The 13434-nt window shown below is 49.0% G+C and overlaps 1 protein-coding gene across 1 annotated transcript; it reads left to right on the top strand.

The window, feature by feature from the left end:
* The first annotated feature begins 222 nt into the window (after nt 1–222).
* Nucleotides 223–4306, top strand: LOC123401716 (pentatricopeptide repeat-containing protein At2g17210-like). Its single transcript, XM_045095575.1, has 3 exons — nt 223–2514; nt 2606–3088; nt 3918–4306. The coding sequence occupies exon 1, from the start codon at nt 223–225 to the stop codon at nt 2290–2292; it is 2070 nt and encodes a 689-aa protein (XP_044951510.1). The 3' UTR covers nt 2293–2514; nt 2606–3088; nt 3918–4306.
* Nucleotides 4307–13434: the final 9128 nt, after the last annotated feature.

Raw genomic sequence — 13434 nt, 5'->3', positions numbered from 1 at the left:
TAGTTTCGCCTTGGGCCCCCGAAATCTCAGGACCGGCCCTGGTTGGAGATGCTCTAACCACCGGGATTGGAAAGGTGGGGGTGTCGATTTCAGGGATTGGAAGGTGGGGGTTAGAATCCGACGGACGGTATGAAGACAGGTTGTTTTCAGACTTTACTCCTTTTACCTCGAGCTAGCGCGCCGCGCCGGCAGGTGTCTGGTGATTGGAGATTAATGGGAGCCATGGAAATGAGATCCGACGGTGCACAACAAAGGCCCTCTGCTATGCTGCTGCGTCCGCCTGTGCTACGCTTCTCTCTGCCCGTCGGAATGGCAATCGGAACGGCAGCAGCAGCGGCGGTGCGGCGCAACCTCGGCGCCGCAGGCCCAGACCTCGCCGTCGCCCACCTCTGCTGCTCCTCGACCCCCACCACCTACACCGCAGCCCACCTCCCGCCCACGCCGGCCACACTCCTCGCGCTCCTCCGCCGCGCGCCCGCGCCCGCACCGCATCCCTCCACCGCCGTGCACGCCTGCCTCCTCAAGTCGGCCTACTTCCGCCCGGGGGGCTGCACCGTCCCCAACTCCCTACTCGCCTCCTACGCAACATCCGGCGACTCCCTTGCCGCGGCGAAGCTGTTCGACGAAATGCCCCTCCGGGACGTCGCGTCCTGGACCTCCATGATGCGGGCACACCTCGCGGAGGGCTCCCCGTCCCAGGCCCTGCGCATGCTCAGGGGCATGCTCGGTGGCGGCAGTGGCGCACCGGAGCCGGACGGGGTCGTGCTCGTTGTCGCCCTCCGCGCATGCGCCGAGCTCGAGGACCTGCCGCTCGGAGCCTCCCTGCACGCCGTCGCGGAGCGCCGTGGGTTGCAAGGCGGCGACATATTCGTTGCCAACTCGCTCGTCGACATGTATGCCAGGTGCCTCGACCTGCGGTCTGCCAGGAAGGTCTTTGACATGATCCCGTGCAGGAACGTGGTGTCCTGGAACACCATGCTCTCTGGACTCTCGCGTGCCGGCCGCGCTGCTGACGCGCTGGACCTTCTCGCCTCCTCCTCGTCATTGCTGAAAGAGGGTGACATCGGCTTCGATGAGACGACGCTGGCGGTGCTGCTTCAGCTGTGCAAGAGGCTTGAGGGTGGCCAGGCCATGTGGTGCCGGTCCGTCCATGCTGTGGCCATCAGGAGGGGGCTCCTATTGTCCTCGACAGGCCTGCCTCTATTGAACGCCCTTCTGGACGCCTACGCCAAGTGCGGCCTGCTCGAGCACGCCCTCAGGTTGTTCCGTGGCATGCCCGAGAGGAACATCGTCACGTGGAGCACCATCATCGCTGGATGTGCCCACAACGGACGGCCGGGCGAGGCGGTCGCATGCGCCGTCGCGATGAGGGAGGCCGGGGAGACACCCAACTCGGTCACCATACTGAGCATCCTTGAGGCATGCGCAGACTGTGCAGAGATGGCAGCGTCGAGATGCGCTCATGGCGTTGCACTCAGGAGTGGGCTAGCCTTGGAGCGGGAGGTCAGCAATGCTCTGGTAGACATGTATGGAAAATGCGGCGACGTGGCTGCGGCGACGAAGGTGTTCAATGCGATGCCTCGAAGGGACGTGCTCACCTGGAACTCCATGATCGGCGTACTGGGGATGAACGGCCGCGCACGTGATGCCCTCGCTCTCCTCGACAGGATGGAGCAGGAAGGGGACATCACGCCGAACGGTGTCACGATGCTGGCCGTGCTGTCGGCATGCGCTCACGGAGGTCTGGTGGAGGAGGGAGTGGCCTGCTCCGAGAGGATGACGGTGACACACTTGGTTGAGCCGCAGGTGGAGCACTTATCGTGCGTCGTTGACATGCTCGCACGTGCAGGGGACCTTGAGGGGTCCGCCAGGGTCATCGAGGAGAGGATGTCCACCAGCAGCAGTCCAGCAGCCTGGAGCGCGCTGCTAAGCGCCTGCAGAGGCCATGGCAGCGACTCGACGGTCAGCCGTGATGCTGCCTGCCGCGTCCTGGAGTTGGAGCCGGGCAATGCGGCAGGGTACCTGATGTCGATGGGCGTGCCCGGCGCTGGCGAGACAGCAGCGCGGATGCGGTGGCTGATGAGGGAGAGGGGAGTAGGGGTGACTGGCGGACACAGCATGGTGCAGGTGGGGCAAAATACTCACAGCTTCATGTCGTGGGACGGATGCCACACTGACAGAGCGCAGGTTTACTCCATGCTACATCTGCTGCATCAACAGATGCTGCCGCCTACTCCTCCACATCCAAACCACCATCATATTACTTTATTATCATGTACACCAGCGTCATGATTAAGGTACATATGAAGTCCTCACCATCATCTATATTTATCAACTCGGTTATCTATAATATATATGCTAGTAATTAGGCTGAATTCTGTAGTGCATTTTGAGTGCCTGCTTTGGATTTGTTCAGTGCAACTCTCAGCATGGTTCTTTCATGACCTGTTGATGATGGATTGGGTGGGTACGCATATGGAAAGAAATGCAGGACTGCATTTCATTTCTTCCATGGTAATACTGGAGTTGCCAACAGTCAAAACAAGATGACATTTTTTGAAACCGATGATGCCGTGTTTACATCGTGCGCCATTGCAATCTGCAGGTTCGACGCCGGATCCAGGAGATACTGTGGAATGGGTTGGAAGGAGGAGTGATCTCTGTCTCGCCCTCGAGCATCTTGACCACCGCGCTCATTGACGGCCTCTGCTGAATGCACTAGAACACCACCTTGCACATCCTCTCCACCAGCCCTCTGCAACGCGAGTCATGGTGGACCGTTGCCACCATGAGCTCCATCAGCTCACTGGCTTCGTACCTGGCCCATGCGACTATGGGGTACCATCGCAGGCTGCTCTTTGGCATAGCAACGGCGTCTTGGTCACTACCATGCTCGACGATCTTCGGGAGGAGCATGCTGAAGCTGTAGACATCACACTTCTCGATGATATGTAGCTCCATCCAAACCTCTGGTGTGGCGTACCTGAAAGTGCCGCGCGCATGGGACAGAGGCATGCTTGTCGGCATGGTGGACAAGGCTTGCAAAGCCAAAGTCACCCACCTTGGGCGTGAGGGTGCCGTCGAGGAGGTATCTTGCTGGTGCTAACTTGAATGGACTGTATCATTTTTGAATGGCCTAACTTGTTCTTCATCCAAAAGGATGGATGAGCAATAGAAATATCGTGAGTGGCATTACCGGTGGCAATCGGTTGGTCTGCGATTTTGCTAAGAGAATAGCAGCTATGTTCCTGTCATCTTCTGGCTTACTATATGTTATCACATGATATTAGTTTAAGAAGATACTTTTAAACATCAGTATGAATTTTGCTCTTATAGAGATTTTCTGTTCAAAACTTTTCAGCTTATGTGATAGATGTGCAGTGGATGAACTGCTGCTTTGTTCGATTCATTATTGTTCATTCCTCATGTTGCACATTGTGAACTCTAGATTTTTTCGTATTTTTTTTCCTGGAGGCTGGTATAGGATCCAGTTGTGGTTGATTTGTACTACCAGCTGAATGAGTCTTCTTTAATGCTGTCCACTTGTTACGCAGCTTGTTTCTTTTTGTGCCTTGATCTAATTTTATTAATAAGAACAATGTTATATTAGCACTTCCGTTTCAAGGCGTCTATGATATCCATAATCCATTTGATTGGTTTTCGTCAGTAACTTGATTGGTCTTGTATAATCTTTGCGACTTTGCCTGCTGGTTCAATTGCTAATGTGTTTCCTTTTCCTGGCTGGGCCTGTAAACATACTTTTAGTATTATACTGGTTTGTAATTTTGTATGTGTATAGCTGGCCTGTGGACATTCTTTTATTTTTGGTGTCATCTAGGTTTCGTGTTCAAAACTTTTCAGCATATGTGATAGTTGTGCAATCGATTAATTTTTGTTTGATTGATTTTGTTATACAGGGGGTGGTGGTGGATACAAAAATGCTTCTCTTGGATCCTGGCAACTACGGCGGCGATAGCCTAAATCAAGGGGGTGGAGCACCTGCCAAGTGATCTCAACCTTGATTGTGCTTGCAGAGAGGATGATGCTTGCAAGGGGGTTGATACGAGCACGAAGAGAAGCGATGGTCACGATGGCTTTCTTAGGGACGACTTCGAGGACGAAGATGACCATACCAACAAGAGTAAGAAGAAGCACTGGCCGAATAACTCTTATGGATTTGTTCTCCATAACCACATTGAGTTGCATCAGCTGCTCGTTATATACTACTACTACTTGCTCTGTAAATAAATAAAACATCTTATATTTGTTTACAAAGGGAGTAATATGGTTCAACAATTGAGGCTAATTTGGTGATGATATTGCTCTAGGTTGTTCAAGAGGCACCGGGTGGCAGCTGCTCTCTCGGCTATGTCCACCGTCCTCAGCTCCGTGTGCTACCAGATGAGATCGATAAATAATAAGCAACATAACCAACAAATGATCGGATTGGTTGCCTTGTCAAAAGTTTCTATTTGCAGTTTGCAGGTCTGTGTGAAGAGGGTGCGATGGAGGAAGAACAATCCAGAAATGGAGGGCACTGAAAATAATACTCCCTCTGTTCCTTTATATAAGGTGTATTTGTTTTTTGATAAAATTCCACATGTTAGGTGCATTTCTTCTAATTCTTTTGTAATTCCATCATTAGCCCTTCAAAAAAAGGAAAGTATATCTCCTCTGATTGCATGCATCCCTTATTATAAAGAGAAAAAGGAAAGAATCTCTCTCATGATTGTGTATATCTCTTACTTTCCTAGCCTAAATGATTTTATTGCCTCTAATCAATGATTTGGCCAAGGTTAATTTTGTCTTAACATGTGTATAATACTATAATTGACAAAAAGAAAAACCCAGCTAGGTTGAACAAAAAGTGGACATTTTGATGATGTCAAAAGATCAAACAGGGTTTACCCAAATTGGTCGGTAACTCGTACTGGAGTATAATTTTTTCCTTGCGCATAGACAGTGTACACCAGCACATCATTTCATCTCAACAACACTGAACAAGCTTTATGTAATACTCCCTCCGTCCGAACTATCTCTCTTAGATTTATCTAGATACGGATGTATCTAGACTTGTTTTAGTGTTCGGTACTAGATAAATCTAAGACAAATGATTTTGGACGGAGATAATAGTAGCGTGCACGGCACGCCTGTGTGTAAGCATCCCTCTATGCGTGTAGTCCCATTGTTGATGGAGGCGGGCAAGTAGGATGACATGTTGGGCAATTTGCTTGGCATTCACCTATAGTACGCCAACACGGACGGCCCGGCAGCGAGTCACAACAGTGACAGATTTTAGTAACGAACCAACTATCGCACTCGTTCTTGACACACCACTTCAAGGTGAGCTTGCTTTCATTCAACGATGAATCCACAGAGGCAGCGTTCGCGGTTATGTTGGCACCATGTTCTTGGTTGCTTCTTGTAACCACAAGACGACCTATCATCATCACACACAATATATATGTAGTAGCTGTTGTTAGATCACAATGCATAAATTTAACTTAAGACAAACCTAGTATGCGGAGTACTGCCTCTAAAAGTATTAATATTACCTCTGTCTCAATTTTTGTCTTAGATTTGGTTAGATACAGATGTATTTAGTACTAAAACATGACTAGATACATCTATATTTAGACAAAAAAATTGACACGGAAAGGACACTATAGTAAAAAAACGGAGAGGATAGAACAACGGGAAGCATCATTTTATGCTTACATTGTCCGACCGCAACAAGGCATCCGATGAACAAGAGAGGAACCATGCACACGCCCACTCTCATGTTTGATCTTCAGCTTCTAGAAACCGAATGAAGTATGAGAAGTGACCATGAATCCCTCTGGCCGCAGTATATATATATATAGAGAGAGAGGGGGTATAATTTTAATTTTAAGGATGCCACATTCCATGCATGCATGCTGAGTTGGAGATCGCGGATTATAGCTGGTCATCATCCAATTATAGTACGCAGTACCTGCAGATTATGAATGTGTAATTTCTTACCATGCATTTGCGTAGCCAAAAGAAGATGTAATTTATTAATCATGCATATATCGGGTTACTATCAGCAGGATTTTGATGTACCCAGTGATCTAGTTAATCTAGTATGTGATTAGTGACCATACATATAAATTAACTGGCGATATTACTTACCATCCCAGAATAAGTAAGAGTGTAAAATACATGCATTCGACTGGATGATGGAAAAATATCATAAAATTACTCAAACTATGAGAATGCACGTGCATTGATACAGGCTATACGTCATTGTTATCTTCAACACGATGGCTCAATACATAAACCCCATTCCGTGACGCACCCTTATCTTTTCCTTCCCTTCCTGCTTGGTTTCACGCTGTATATAGCGGGATACTTCTTGCTGATGACGCTCACCTCATCTTCTCTCCATGCGTTTTAGTAGGTATGCATTTTTTTCATATTTACAATACTATAATGTGGGTTAAACTAACATATATTATTGACACAAAACAACAAACAACTATAGAAATCATACTCAAAGGTCCATTCAACTTTGCAAATGCACATTTATGTGGGAGGCGAGTGACAACCTGAATTCATTCTTTGTCACCAATAAGCTCCACCTCCAGGCCACATCTAGGACAGTGAAACTGCATCTAATCTGAGCCATCTCACGACCCTAGCAATTTCGGCCATTAGATTTCGCATCTGAGTCATTTTTGGCCGTCGGATGTTCTGTCTCTTCAGGCCTATGCCGTTTGTATTTTTTTCGGCCCAACTGTCCTAAGGGGCTTCTACTCCAGGAGAAAAATCCAAGACCCGTGGTTCATTGCGCCATTTACCAACCCATTTAGCTAACCTCTAGCCACAGCTCGCCGGATCGCTAACCCTCCTTCCTTTCAATCCGTAGAATCGGATCACCCCTCATTTTGTTCCCATCCGACTGAGGCGGCGGTGACGCTAAATGATTCCCCGCCCCGCCCCCTTCGAGGTGATGCAGCAACAAGCCGTATGCCAATAATAGACTCATTCGAGCCGTTGCAAGATGATGCGGGAAACTCGAAGGGTCAGGAAACAATGACTGTTCGGTGTCGGACTGAAGTGTCACCCACAACTGCTGCATCGCGGACGATTGGAGTCCATCTGTTGTTGTTCATCCTCCATTCCTAGAATCCATCAAAGATGTTGGAGGTGCGCTACATGAGGCCCTTATGGTGGAGGCAAGTTACAGATGTGCTTGGCAGGCCGACGAATTCTTTGTCGTGAGCCGGAGGCGGTGACGGCCGAGGAGGCAAGGCGGCGACCAGGGATCCATGCGGCAAGCCTAGAGGTATCCATGGGTTAGAGGGTAAGATGACGAGTCCACATTCTATTCATTATTGCTAGAAGGGATAATTGTCGTTGTTCTCCTCCCCATCCATCCCTACAGCTTCTACTTCTAGCCTCTTCGCCTACCCATTTCATTGCCGCCAACTAGCATCACGTCAACATCAATGCGTTAATCAACGATGCCTTATCTTCTTATTCCTCTTTCCTCGCCAACTTTAGTTCTCGTTCCTACTTATCTTCTAGAATAATATTTTTTATATATTTTTGTTCTATATTTTGGAATACTCATTTCTTCTCCTACATTATGCATCACTTACTTGCTTTAGGTTTTTTTCCTTCTTATTCTTGGAACAAATTTTTTTCTACTATAGCATTATCCATCTGGCCAATATTGCGTTTTCTTGTCCTCACCGTGAATGTTTCGGCAACCGTCAGCATGTGGACATCTTACAGAGCATGGCCGTCATCCACATCGGTGAACGCTAGATCGTCCATGTTGCCAGCGCATGGCCGCCATTGTCCGTGTTGTCAAGCGGTGCTTGGCCATGTCATTGACAACCTGTTGATTGTCCCTGCCCACAAGCGCTTTCAAAATGATTCAACGTGATTAAATACGTGTTTGATTAATTATTTTCCTAATTGGGAAAGATCCCTACTTCTAATTATCTGTAGGCATAATTAACTCTCTAGCTAATTAAATTAATTGTTGACTTAGTTTTCAAATTGATTCCGTGCAAAAAAAATCTTATTTAAATGTCCTAATTTATTGCATACATAATTAACTATCTAGCTAAATAATTACATTGATGGTGATTTCTGAATTGATTTGATGCTCGATTCCAAAATATTTTTGCATGAATGGCTACTATGAACGATGACGATGACTACCGAGTGATTCCAAAATATATAGTGTGAATTATGAAACCTTAGTTACCTATTATTCATGTGATTGAATTAAAATAACACCGGCCAAAACAAGCACGAAGCAAGATCCCCTTTAATGAGATTTGGCTTTTAATGGGAGGAAGAAAATCCAGTGAGAAGGAGTGGTGAAAAGGAAATAAATGACAGACGAAAATAAACTGTGGAGGAAAGGTTATCAATCCCCCTTCTAGGAGTAGAGATGATAAGTGCCACACACGTGACACGAAGCACTCCGGACCTAACATTTTTTACAATTAAAGTTGTCACCCAAAAGGAAAAAAACAACCCCCCGAAAAACTAAAAATTGTCATCTGAAAAGAAAGTTTCCTTGCTCGGCAACTAAATTTTCCATCCGTGCGTCGGTAAACTTGCCAAACAAAATGTTCGGCGTTGTCATGTGTTCATGCCACACATGTGACATTTATAGGTCATCGCACTAGTGATGTTGTCGTCGTTGGCCAGCATTCGCTGGGCAGCCATAAACGAGGCCGGACGCTGGTGCCCCGAGCATCACTAACCGCCTCCCTATTGTAGTTGCAATGCCGAAGTTACAAACGGCCTGACAAACAACAGTTGTGCTTCTACACATGTAACCGCAACGTGTGGTAATTTTTTCTGCACACCATCTTAGTTGCAAAAATTTCTGTAAGATTACTATGTTGTAGAAGTTTTCCTGGAACATCACTTATGTTGCAAAAAAAAGTGAAGACCAAAAAAATTATGCAACATTGTTCATGTTATAGGAGTTTTTTGGCAACATCACTTATGTTTTTTGAGCTGATAACATCATGTATGTTGTAAAAAAGTTAAGCCCATAAACATACCTACAACATGACACTTTGCCACATACATGTCGTGAGTAGACACACAATACCTTCATAACGATCGCCTTCATTTTATTTGCTAGCTAGTTAGACATCAACCACTATCATATACGAGAACATTGTGGGAATGAGGGAAAGATGCCTCGCGAGGCGATCGGTCCCCCGACTGGCGAAGCGAACAGCGCGGTGATTGGCGGGCTGATCCGCGAGGCGTCGGGCGAGGCGATCGACAGGAAGAGCAGGGTGAATGGAGAGACGATCGGCGAGGTGAAGAGCAGATCGCAACGCGAGGACGCCGGTGGGGCGGACTGCGGCGGCGAGATCTGTCGGTCTGAGACTGATCTCGGAGCAGGCGATCCTTCTCATCACTGGTGGGATGTTTCCTACGAGAACACCACCTTGGAAACAAGGAGAGTTCTTCGTGGATCCATCCGTCACACCTGCCTTCTCTTTGGATTACATTAAGGGATGAGGAGGACGATATTCTTGCCGGTTCTTACCTGCAAAAGCATGAATGCCCCAAGGTTGGCGATGTTCTTGAGATAGATGGATTTCATTTGATTGTGCGGAACCAATCGTCGCCACAAATAATTCACGAGAAGGCTAAGGTATGTGTTGATCTCACTTCCTCTCCTAGTCGTTTTGGCGGCCGTTTTTGGGTTCTTGCAGATCAAGATTAGGAAGAAGATGCGGAGGGTTTGGACGGGCGTCAGATCGAGGAGCTGGCACGGCCTATCTCCAACTTGGTGTTGCCGGCGGCGGAGTCTCAAGACCGTAAGATCCAACCGGATTTCCAAGTGATGAAGAAGACGGTGGTGCAGTGTAAAGGAGTTAAGCCTTGGATTGGACCGATCCCAAAGGTAAATCTTCTCCCTGTCACTTTGTCCGATTTCTTCAAGCCGGAGAGCTGGACTTTGGTTACGAAGAACAATAAGAAACTCGGCCGTTGTAGTCGACCGTCCCTGGCGCCGGTGATGGTTACGAATCTCCGTGATTCCAGGAGGAATTTTTTGAATGCCTTGCTTGCGGATGGCGGGCCTGACGTCAATACTAGCGATATGGGCTTACTAGAGCCTAGGTATATGGCCCAGGAAGTAGCCCATGTGTTCGAGGTCACACCTTCATGCACTACCGACGTGGTGACAGAGGTTCTACCACTGCCGCATGCTAGGGTTCCATCACGAGCGAGACAGGGGTTTCCCTCGTTGAAATCGGGTCGAGACGCTCGCATCCCTTCTCTTTGTCCATCGATGGCAATGACGGGGAGGGGTGCTCCTCTGAATCAGGCGCGAGTGCAACCTCCTGTGCGTCCTCCAGGCTAGAGCCAGAGTGCTCCTGGCCAATCTACGAGGACGGCGGCTCCGACAGCTACGGCTAGTGCGCCGGCGGTGGCTGATGCGAACAAACAACAACCAAGAGGACATTGGGGAGATGATGGCGTCAATTCCTACGGGGAAGGGCAGCATCGTGGCTATTCTTCCTTGGGGGGGTGGGCGCGGATACGCGTGGCAAAGCAATGGAGGTAACGGCAATGGTTTCTCTAGTCCTCCTGGGAAGTTTGCCCTGGGGGTAGTTGGCCCTCCCCATACAAAGAGGGGTGGTTTCAGGCAGAATTGGGGTGGCCGAGGTGGGGGCAGGAAGCCAAGGCCGCCTCTTCCTCCTCAGGATGTTCCTGCTCTCACGGCCGATGCTCCTCTCAAGCCTATGCTGGGCCCGGCGTAGGAAGGTTCCAACAATCAAGCTCAACCTCAGGGTCAACCTAATGGGGTGGAGCCCATGCTGGTTGATAAGAGTAACGCTCATGGAAGGCGAGAGGGGGGGTGATCGACCATCCAAGTGGGCGCGCAAGAAGGAAAAGATGATTTGCTATCGTTGCAGCGAGACAAGTCACTTTTTTCCGAATGCAAGGCGGATCTTTGTGAGTTCTGTTTGAAACCCAAACATGGCTCGACTCAGTGCCCGCTTATGGTTGGACCGATGCCGGTGGTGACTATTTATGGCGTTTGCTGTCAGGAGCTGATGTTTTTTGAGTCACCAACTGCTACGACACCGGTGCATGCGCCAGATGTGGCCTTTACCAGGACGGTTACTGTGGCGCGTGGGACTATGACTATTGAGCAGGTGGTGCAGCAGCTACGGGAGCTGGTTTCTTCGTCATATAGGTGGGAGCCAGTTTTGATTGCAGATAATGTGTTCAAAGTGGTCTTTCCTACCAAGGAGGATCTAGCGAGGTTGCTCAAGTTTGGCATGTGCAGAGTGCCTAGCACTAGTTGTGTGTTCGAGTTTGATGTTGTTGGAAATATGCCCTAGAGGCAATAATAAAATGGTTGTTATCATATTTCCTTGTTCATGATAATCGTCTATCGTTCATGCTATAATTGTATTAACAGGAAACAGTAATACATGTGTGAATGAATAGATCACAATGTGTCCCTAGCAAGCCTCTAGTTGGCTAGCTCGTTAGTCAATAGATGATCATGGTTTCCTGATCATGGACATTGGATGTCATTGATAACGGGATCACATCATTGGGAGAATGATGTGGTGGACAAGACCCAATCCTAAGCCTAGCACTAGATCGTATTATTCGTATGCTAATGCTTTTCTAATGTCAAGTATCTTTTCCTTCGACCGTGAGATTGTGCAACTCCCGGATACCGTAGGAGTGCTTTGGGTGTATCAAACGTCACAACGTAACTGGGTGACTATAAAGGTGCACTACGGGTACCTCCGAAAGTGTCTGTTGGGTTGGCACGAATCGAGATCGGGATTTGTCACTCCGTGTGACGGAGAGGTATCTCTGGGCCCACTCGGTAGAACATCATCATGAGCTCAATGTGACTAAGGAGTTAGTCACACGATGACGTGCTACGGAACGAGTAAAGAGACTTACCAGTAACGAGATTGAACAAGGTATAGGTATACCGACGATCGAATCTCGGGCAAGTTCTATACCGACAAACAAAGGGAATCGTATACGGGATTGATTGAATCCTTGACATCGTGGTTCATCCGATGAGATCATCGTGGAGCTAGTGGGAGCCACCATGGGTATCCAGACCCCGCTGATGGTTATTGGCCAGAGAGGTGTCTCGGTCATGTCTGCCTGTCTCCCGAACCCGTAGGGTCTACACACTTAAGGTTCGATGACGCTAGGGTTATAGGGAATTGTTATACGAGATTACCGAAAGTTGTTCGGAGTCCCGGATGAGATCCAGGACATCACGAGGAGCTCCGGAATGGTCCGGAGGTAAAGATTGATATATAGGACGGATGGTTTCGGAGACCGGAAGTGTTTCGGGCATCACCGGTAACGTACCGGGACCACCGGGACCACCGGAGGTGGTCCCGGGGGACCACCGAAGGGGGTCTGCGACCCCAAGAGGTAAGATGGGCTAAGTGGGGGTGGGAACCAGCCCCTAGTTGGGCTGGTATGCCTCCCCACTCAGCCCATGGCGCAGGGGAAAGGAAAAGAGGGGGGAACCCTAATTTAGGTGGGCCTTAGGCCCACCAGAGGGGTGCGCCACCCCTCCCCCTTGCCCTGGCCGCCACCCCTTCCCCATCTGAGGGCTGCCGCACCCCTTAGGGGTGGGAACCCTAAGGGCTGCGCCCCCTCCCTCTCCCCCTATATATAGATGAGGTTCGGGGCTGTTTGAGACACGGTTTAATCTCTCTCTCGCAGCCCTGCCCTCTCCCTCCTCCTCTCTACCGGTGCTTGGCGAAGCCTTGCCGGGAGACCTCGTCTCTCGACCAACACCACGCCGTCGTGTTGCTGGTCTTCTTCCCCAACCTCTCCCTCCTCCTTGCTGGATCAAGGTGCGGGAGACGTCATCGGGCTGCACGTGTGTTGAACGCGGAGGTGCCGTTGTTCGGCACTAGATCGGAATCGCTGCGAGTACGACTCCATCAACCGCGTTCTAGCAAACGCTTCCGCTTAGCGATCTTCAAAGGTACGAAGATGCTCTTACCCCTCTCTTGTTGCTGGTCTCTCCATAGGAAGATCTGAATATGCGTAGGAAAATTTTGAATTTATGCTACGTTACCCAACAGTGGCATCCGAGCCAGGTTTTCTATGCGTAGATTCTATGCACGAGTAGAACACAAAAGTTGTGGGCGATGGTTTGTCAATTTGCTTGCCGTTACTAGTCTTATTCTTTTCTGGCGGTATTGTGGGATGAAGCGGCCCGGACCGACCTTACACGTACTCTTACGTGAGACTGGTTCCACCGACAAACATGCACATCGTGCATAAAGGTGGCTAGCGGGTGTCTGCCTCTCCTACTCTAGTCGGATTGGATTTGATGAAAAGGGTCCTTATGAAGGGTAAATAGCTTTGGCATATCATCGTTGTGGCTGTCACGTAGGTAAGAAGGCGTTC

Source organism: Hordeum vulgare, chromosome 1H (assembly GCF_904849725.1).
Source record: "Hordeum vulgare subsp. vulgare chromosome 1H, MorexV3_pseudomolecules_assembly, whole genome shotgun sequence".
Taxonomy (NCBI): Eukaryota; Viridiplantae; Streptophyta; class Magnoliopsida; order Poales; family Poaceae; genus Hordeum; species Hordeum vulgare.
The sequence above is the reverse complement of the archived record's forward strand: the minus strand, read 5'-3'. Positions and strand labels throughout refer to the sequence as shown.

Bases quoted from the DNA above. Each gene is read 5' to 3' on its own strand.
- LOC123401716 (XM_045095575.1), top strand. From the start codon at position 223: ATGGAAATGAGATCCGACGGTGCACAACAAAGGCCCTCTGCTATGCTG.